General features: G+C 47.3%; 1 protein-coding gene across 1 annotated transcript; it reads left to right on the top strand.

The window, feature by feature from the left end:
* Positions 1-7,785: 7,785 nt before the first annotated feature.
* On the top strand, positions 7,786-8,733 carry LOC123375513 (olfactory receptor 52R1-like). The gene has a single exon (XM_045026468.1). It carries the CDS (start codon positions 7,786-7,788, stop codon positions 8,731-8,733), a length of 948 nt encoding a protein of 315 aa, XP_044882403.1.
* Positions 8,734-9,274: the final 541 nt, after the last annotated feature.

The raw sequence follows: 9,274 nt of genomic DNA on the forward strand, positions 1-9,274 counted from the left end.
CACCATCATGGGTAGAGAACATGGCGTGATGCTGCATGATTGAATAGGACCATTTTTATCATTGTTGCTACCACTGTTATTCATTTGCAACAACACTTGTACACAGTATGTCCTGTCAGGTGTCAGTGGGAAAGTTACGAGTTGCTAAGTATGATTATCCTGTTTATATGCATGTATCATCTTTGTATCTGAAGTTATGATTATTGGCCATGGACTTGTATCTTATACCTGTGTTGTATGCTTGGGTAACACCACACATGAAGGCCAGACAACTCCGTGTTGATGGCCTTCCAGGACACTTAGCTCTCACAATGGGCCACAGAAGAAACACGCCTCAGCAAGAATATGGGCAATGGCTGCCCTTGTGAGTCATCAAAGCACGTAAGGACATGTGACATGCTCATGTGACCCTGGACTCCAACTTGGGCCAGTAACTTTCCATGAACAGGGGCTGTGAGCTTTGTATGGGACAGTAAAATTCCATGCCCAGAGCAGAGGATCTATAAGGACTCCCTACACATCTCCATCTTGTCTTCATTTCCTGCTACATTTCTCTGGACTGGATTTCTAGCAAGGAAGTTCTGAACAAGGATTGATAACCCCCGACCTGATTGGGTGATTCCAGAGAGACTTTTGCAAGCTAGCAGTTTATTCCATCACTGCTGTGGTCCTGATCTCTGAACTCTGAAAAAATCACTTGGATATATCTGATCTGTTAACCATTTATAGCTCTTCTTTTCTTTTCTTATTGACCATTTAGTTTTTAATTGCTAAATGATTGGGAGCAGTGTGATCATTGGGTAAGATCTGAGTTCTATATTGGCCTGGCTATGCGGCTGATCTCTTGGGATTGGAAGGACCCTGTAGCTGATTAAACCAGTTTTCACTAACCACAGATCATACACTCCGGTGTCACAGTGGTAAGACAAGGGCTGGGATGCCTAAGGAGTCTGTTTTTTTGGTTTCTATTAACCAAGGTAATGAGACAGAAGTTTCCTCTTGTTGCGGGCTTGGTATAATTTAATGATAGAATAACCACAGTTTGGGGTGAGTCTGCCCTATTTCTCAGCACTTGGTCCTGAATTTGGCATCCTCAGTTGTGTCCCACTGATGCATGGTGACACATGGGCACAGAGTTCACTGTTGATTGGTGCTTCACAGACTATTGCTCATTACTCCCAGGAAGTATCCCCCTTTTACAGATGGGGAAACTGAGGCAGCAGGAAGCACTTAGTCTCTCTCCGACCAGGCTCATACCGTCCTTGCAGCAGCGCAAAAGCCTGGTGCTCTCTCTCAATTGGTTTATATAGTGCACAGGATCTCCCCTGATTTCAGTGGGGTGGAACCACTTACACCATAGGAGGATATGGCCCAAGTCATTTAACTAGAAATAAAGCATCCTCAGACATCAGGGAGCTGGGAGTGAATAGACCCAGCTCTGACATGGACTCACTAGGTGACCTTGGGCACAACCTCTCCATGCATTAAACCGAGATGATTATTTATTATTTCTAGTGTGTTGCTATCAAAAGGTCCTAATTGTTAAAAGAAAAAGAGCAGGTCGACCCTGAGGTGAATATGAGCATAGGCTGTTTTATTGTGATACTTGTTCCCCTGGATCCAAGTGTCCAGGAAGCCCTGAATTAATTCCAACATACTCTTTTTGTTTAGGTTAGTACAGAGGTTGGCAGCCTCTGGCATACAGCTTGCCAGGGTAAGCACCCTGGAGGGCTGGGCCAGTTTCTTTACCTGCCACGTTGGCAGGTTCGGCAGATTGTGGCTCCCACTGGCCGTGGTTTGCCATCCCAGGCCAATGGGGGTGGCGGGAATCCACGGCCAGCACATCCCTCACCCGTGCCGCTTCCCGCCGCCCTCATTGGCCTGGGACGGCGAACTGCAGCCAGCGGGAGCCGCAATCAGCTGAACCTTCCAACGTGGCAGATAAACAAACTGGCCCGGCCCAGGAACATGCCAGAGGTTGCTGACCCCTGGGTTAGTATGTACATGCCGACATCTGTTACAACACCCCCCAAACCCTTATTAAGCAATAGAAACACCCACTGTTAGTAAATCTATCCCTATCTAATACTCATAGCATTACACATGATGCATTTCTCTGCACCAATTTGTTGCCATAAATCTCCCTCATCAGCAGTTCACAGGGTAGGTGGGGAATGGTCCCTGAGCCAGGGCTTGTTTATGTAGCTGGGAAAGGGAGGGGAAAATAACACATCTACCTGTGCCTCTGTTTGCCTATCTGTATAATGGGGATATGTTCATAGTTACTTTCTTTGCTAGGACTTTTCAAGATCTTTCATTGAAAGGTGCTGCACAGCATGATGATAGTTACAGAGGAGAATTACTGATCTCTGACCCCTTAACAACAGCCCTGTGTACCTGCAGAGTGTTTGTGTCTCTGGTCAGGCATCTTTCTCCAGATCTGTCTGTCTACAATCTACCTGGGCATTGACAGTGTATCAGACCCTATGGAAACCTAGGCATTATCTCTATTTTTTTCCTAATAAAGTATAATAATATACACAAATGCACAGAGCAGTCAACTCCTCTCACATGCAGCACAGAGACCCAGAGTCCTTATCTCCCTTTGGGAAGGTCCCTTAATTACTGTTTACTCCTAAAGCTGCATAAAGAGCACAGAAGCCCAGACAGGCTGGTCTGCAAACTGTTTACGTTCAGACGCCGCTTCTCCCCAGAGGCTGAGTGAACCCCACTGGGATTGCCCAGAGCTCTGTTATAAATAGTGCAGACCTGTGTATCAGCTCTCAGCATGGGATGCTGCTGCAGATTCTGGGCTGAGAGAGGTGTGGGATACGGCTACCTGAGGGGGATTCCCAGGGAAGACGCTTCTATCTCAGGATTCACAGGTACCCATCTCTTACTGAGGAGCTCGCCTGCTTGACAAACCCAGTGCAATGTGGGTGTGATGGGATAGAGAATAGGTCTGGGGTCCTTTCCGCTCTGTGCATCCATTAAACAGCCCAGGGACCTTGCCACAGGGGATGAATATACTCCAGTATCATGGGCCAAAATGTCCCTCTTTTCTGTGCGTCTCTGCCCAATCCAACACCAAGGTGGCTGCATTTCAGTGGCACAGTGGATGACTGTCTTGCCTCATTTGGAAAGCTTCCTGTGAAGGAACTTCCAGAACCTCCCAAGTTGTCTGTTCCATTGTCCTGTTATTACAGTTAGAAAGTTTTTTTCCTGAGAGTTCATCTAAATCTGCTGTGCTGGAGTTTGACCACACTGACTCTTGTCCTGCCCTCTGTGGCAAGAGAGAACAACATTCCTCCACCTTTTTTCTGGCAGCCTTTGAAGTATTTGAAGTCCGTGATCATGTCCCCCTAATCTCTTTCCAAACTGAACACAGTTGATTCCTTCAACTTTCACATACGGCTGTCACCATCCCTCATAACATATTTTTTACTTGCATCTGGATCCATTCCAATTTCCCTACATCCTTCCATACAAAATTTGACACAGTACTTCGACTGAGACCTAACCGATGCTGAGTAGAGAGGTACTATCATATATCATGACCTCCATGCTATGCCTCCAATAACACAACATGAGATTACATTTGCTTTTTGAGAGACAGCAAATAAGAAAACCCACACCCCTATTAGATGTAGCTAATTCAACTTAACCCCAGTGTAGATGGCATGAGATCCACAAATGAATTCTTCAACTGACCTAGCTACCACCTCTCGGGTAGGTGGATTAGCCACGCTGATGGGAGAGCCCCTGCCGTCGGTGTAAATAATGTCTACGCTGAAGCACTTTGAGTGTAGACAAGCCCTCAAGCAGATCTTCAAAAAAAGCGTCCAGTCTGGATCTGCAGGCTTGGGGAGTTGGAGAATCCACCACTTCCCTTTGCAGTTTGTTCCAATGACTAATCACCCTCAGTGCTAAACATTTGGCCCTTATTTCCTACTGGAATGTGTCTGGTTTCAGCTTCCAGCCATTGGGTCTTCCTTGGCCTTTCTCCGCTAGATTACAGAGCCCGTTATTACTATTTAAGATAAATAAACAAAGTTCTTTAGTCTCTGTCTCTGTCCGGCATTTTCTGCAGCCTCCAATTATTTTTGTGGCTCTTTTCTCCACCAGCTCAAATTTTTCATCATCCCTTTTGAAATGTGGACCCCAGAACTGGACACAGTCGGTTTCACCAATGCCACAGGCAGAGGTAAATTCCTTCCCTGCTTCAGCTCACCACTCCCCTGTTTATGCATCCAAGGCAGGGCCGTCCTTAGGCATAGGCAGAATACGCAGCTGCGTAGGGCACCATGTAATTTGGGGCACCAAGTTTCATGGGGCTCTAGGCAGCTGCATGCTGCGTATGCGGCGCTGGCTCCAGCGGCCAGCCCCATCCCCCAGCCAGCCCCCCTGCTCTGCCCCCGGCCTCCTCCCATTTGACCCCTTCCCCCCAAGCCCCTTCCATGGCTCCACCTCACCCCATCTCTTTCCGCCCCTGTTCCCCCCACCCCGCCCCCCTTCCACCTCTTCCCCCACAACCCCTCCCCCGGGCGACATGGTTTGCGGGATTAGCAGAGGTCCTGGAGCCGGCAGAAGGGGTCAGGCCTGCCCCTGCACTCACCAGGGGCGGCGGCTGGAACATCGGCCAGCTCGCAGCCCCGTTGCTCCTGCTTCCCACCACTGGGGAGTGCAGGGGTGGGCCTGACCCCTTCCTCCAAGCACTGGGAGCTGCGGGAGTGGAGTGGGCTGAGGTCGGGTTGCTCTGCTTCCCGCTGCCACCGCGGCGTGCGAGGAGGCAGGCCCATCTTCTGTTCCCGGCGCCAGGCCTCCCGCTAACCCCTGCGGCCCTGATCCAAGGATCACATCAGCACTTCTGGACACAGCATCGCACTGGGAGCTCACGATGAGAGGATTGTCCACAGTGTTGCCCTAAATCCAGTCCAGGGTCCCTGCGTTCCATAATACAGTGCCCTGGTCTGAGGATCGGGCCTGCATTCTCTGCACCGAGAGGATCACTTTTCATGTGACTGGATAAAAACATTTTGTTTGCACAGGCCCAGCTCACCAAATGCTCCAGATCAATGGGTGTGCCTGCCCTGGATGCCTCATTGTAACCATGCTGCCAATCTTTGGGACATCCACAAATTTTATCTGCAGTGATTTTCTATTTCCTTCCACATAATTGATGAGAATATTGAATAGCATCAGGCCTAGAACTGATCCCTGCAGAACCCCACTAGAAACAGCCCTATTCACTGATAATGACCCATTGGCAATAGCTTTCTGAGATGTGTCAGTTACCCAGTTTTTTGTCCATTTTACGTGTGCTCCACTGATATTGAACAGTGTTGGGGTTTTTTTATCTGAATGTTTTCCCCTACTAAATCAAATGTCTCAGAGAAATTGAAGTCTATGGCATGTGCACAGTTCCTTTGAGCAACCAAATGTATACAGTCCTTAAAGGATGAAATTGGGTTTATATGGCAAGACCTGTTTTCCATAAACCATGTTGTTGACTGTCATTAATCATATTCCTAGAGGGATTTTTTTAACTAATCCCATACCAGCTTTTCCATTGTTTCTTAACTTTGTCGAGGTTGATCTGTCAGTTCGTAACTCTGGAGTTCTTAACTCTGAGGTTCTCTGGTGGATGCTGTTTAACATCCTCCTTGACTTCTAATGTACTGGAAAGTATTTCAACACTTCATGTGATATCAGTACCTCATACTGCTTCTTTCCGAATGCAGAACAAAATGATTTCTTGAACAGACTACTTTTTTTGAAACATGATGAAGCTTCATTTCTCTCTGTGGAATTGGCCTACATCTTTTCTACGATTTCTTTTCTAGTAATATACTTAATAAGATACCCCTTATTTAGATCCTTAGCCCTGCCAAGCATGGATTTTTCCCTGATGCTTTTAACATCCCTCATCAATGTTCATAGCTTCCAGTTTGTATTATTTGTTTTCTATTTTCCCTTTTTCCCATTTGTTTGATATTGTTTTTCACCTCTAATTGCTGCCTCCACTTTGCCACTTTTCTCCAAAGTTGTCCACTTTCTTGACTGTGGACTTGTGGTTTTAAGCTAGCTAATGATCTCTTCTTCAAGAATTCCCACATTTCATTCCCATTTTTCTGCCTCGTTTTTTCCCTCCCAATCAGTTAAGATGATAATTTTGCTCAGCTTTGGGGAATTAGCTCTTTGAAGAACGAAGTGTCTATAGACATTACTGGTTAGGAACTGTTCTCTGTCCATTTCAATGTCAGTAGTTCCATTCTTTATTTTGCTCTCATATGTCATATGCTCCATTTGTCTCTTCTCTAAACTAAACTGTCCCAGAGTTTTCAGTCTGTCTGAATATGGCAAAACTTCCCCATTCTCATAGCCTGTCTCAGAAATCCCTTTTCTATCTGCTATATCCTTTATAGCAGGGGTAGGCAACCTATGGGACGTGTGCCAACGGCGGCACATGAGCTGATTTTCAGTGGCACTCACACTGTCCGGGTCCTGGCCACCGGTCTGGGGGGGCTCTGCATTTTAATTTAATTTTAAATGAAGCTTCTTAAACATTTAAAAAATCTTATTTACTTTACATACAACAATCGTTTAGTTATATATTATAGACATATAGAAAGAGATCTTCTAAAAATGTTAAAATGTATTACTAGCACGCGAAACCTTAAATTAGAGTGAATAAATGAAGACTCGGCACACAACTTCTGAAAGGTTGCCGACCCTTGCTTTATAGAGACTGGGCGATCAAAACTGGGCAAATGTCCATCCCTTTCATTAGATATCTGAACATTGTCTTTCTTTTGGCCACAACTGCCATGAGCAGGTGTTTCTCTGGAGCTGCTATCAGTGGACAGGCACATCTTTTCATGGAGGTGTATTCTAGTTAGCATGTTTCACCCATCAAAGAGTTGCTTTTTTTCCACGCTCAGATTTTGAGCCACCAGGTGAATGGGGAACTGCCTACAGCATGGACTCTCTAGCCTGGCATTCATTGGATTAAGGAGCAATGAGGGATAACCAGTATCCACACTCGTGTTTCCTGCTGGTGCTTTAACACACTATGGCATGTAGGAATAATAGGTACATGCTATCAAATATGCAGTTGGCATTAGTAGGGTCAGTTGTTTATAATTCATTTCCCTGAATAATGAAAATGTCAATTCTTAGTGTGTGAAGAGCGACCAATCTGCTTCACCCATGAGAACAGCCCCCAGTAGTGCATGTAGTGTCCCATATTAACAATGTCTCTCCATTCAAGCATTTGGACTGTGACCATCACCCTAGACCCTGGGCACATACAGAAAGTCGGCATATGGCAGCCTCCCCCATTCTCATAGCCTGTCTTAGAAATCCCCTTTCTGTCTGCTATATCCTTCATAGAGACTGGATGACCAAAACTGAGCACATATCCAGAGCAGAGTATTCTCCATCGCATTCCTTCAGGCATCCGAACACTGTCTTCAGCCACTGCTGTGAATGAACAAGTGTTTCCGTGGAGCTACTATCAATGATGCCCAGGTCCTTTCCCTGAGGTGTGTTCTAGTTGGGTTGTTTGCCCTTGGCACGTCTTGGAAAAGGTTTGTTTTTTTTCCACTCTCAGATCTCCCTAAGCATTTGCATGCAGTTTCTCATGTTAACTTTGTCTCTCCATTCAGACATTTGTCCCGTGACGAACACCCTAGACTCTGGGCACATACAGGAAGTCAGAGGAACGTACGGTACATACAGGAGACACCATTTTGCCTCAGAGTTGGACCCCTTCTCCCCTACTCCATGTCAGGTTCCAACAAAACCGACTTCACCAACCCCTCCACCTTCATCCTGTTGGGCATTCCTGGCCTGGAGGCGTCACATGTCTGGATCTCCATCCCCTTCTGCACTATGTACGCCATAGCCGTCTTGGGGAACTTCACCATCCTTTTCATCGTGAAGATGGAGCCAAGCCTCCATGGACCCATGTACTATTTCCTCTGCATGCTGGCCATTAGCGACCTTGTCATGTCCATGTCCATTGTGCCCAAAATGCTGAGCATCTTCTGGTTCAATTCCAGGGAGATCGATTTCAATGCCTGCCTCACCCAGATGTACTTCATTCACTGCGCCTCAGCGATGGATTCTGGGATCTTCGTGGCCATGGCTCTGGATCGCTATGTGGCCATCTGTGATCCCCTGAGGCATTCCACCATCCTGACAAACCCCGTAGTGGCCAAGATTGGCCTGGCCGTGCTGCTCCGCAGCGGCTTGATTGCATTGCCCTTGCCTTTCCTGGTAAGGCAGTGGCCATATTGCAGAACCAACATCATCCGTCAGCCGTACTGCGCACACATGGCCGTGGTGAAGCTGGCCTGCGCCGACACCAGTGTCAGTAGTTACTACGGCCTCTTCGTACTATTCTGTGTGATGGGTCTGGATGTGATTTTTATCATTGTGTCCTATATCCAGATCCTCAGGGACATCTTCAGCCTCCCCACAAAAGACGCCCGGCTCAAGACTTTTGGCACCTGCGGCTCCCACCTCTGTGCCATTTTAGCATTTTACATCCCAGGTCTCTTCTCCTCCCTCATATACCGGTTTGGGCAGAATATAGCCCTGCATTTCCATATTCTCATTGGCACGATATGCCTCTTGCTGCCCACCATGCTGAACCCCATCATCTACGGGGTGAGGACCAAACAGATCCGGGACAGGGTGCTCCGGCTCTTTACTCATAAAGGGACCTAATTTTTTCTCCTGGTGCTCTGGCTCTCAGACCGAGCTCCATGCAGAGCTGGCTGGTGACATGGTGCTGGGCCCTTTTCCCTGAATCACTGACTGGCCAGTCAAAGAGACATTCAACCCTTCCCTGACCTTACTGCGCTGTGTCAGCATAACAAACTGGAGAATCAGTCTGTATTCAACTCATTAACTCATTGGGTTGCCACCTTTCTAACTGCTGGTAACTGGACCCCGTGACTCCACCCTCTCCTCCCTATTTCTTTAAGACCCTGACCTCTGCCCCACATATTTCCCCTAGGCCCCTTCCCATGCCCCACCTCGTCCACTGAGACCCGTGGGTTAATGACCCAATGCCTGCACCCTGCCCTGCAGGAATCAGACACAGCCAGATGTCCTTCTTGGCTGGACTGTCTAGTTCACAGCCAAGCACCCGACTGTGACAGATTTTCATTACCAATCCACCCAGGATGACCGTTGATCAGTCTGTGGCCACGGGATCTTTTGGGGAGGAGATGACATAACACATCAAGTGTCTAAATTTTAAAGG

The sequence above is a fragment of the Mauremys mutica genome, chromosome 1 (assembly GCF_020497125.1).
Source record: "Mauremys mutica isolate MM-2020 ecotype Southern chromosome 1, ASM2049712v1, whole genome shotgun sequence".
NCBI lineage: Eukaryota > Metazoa > Chordata > Testudines > Geoemydidae > Mauremys > Mauremys mutica.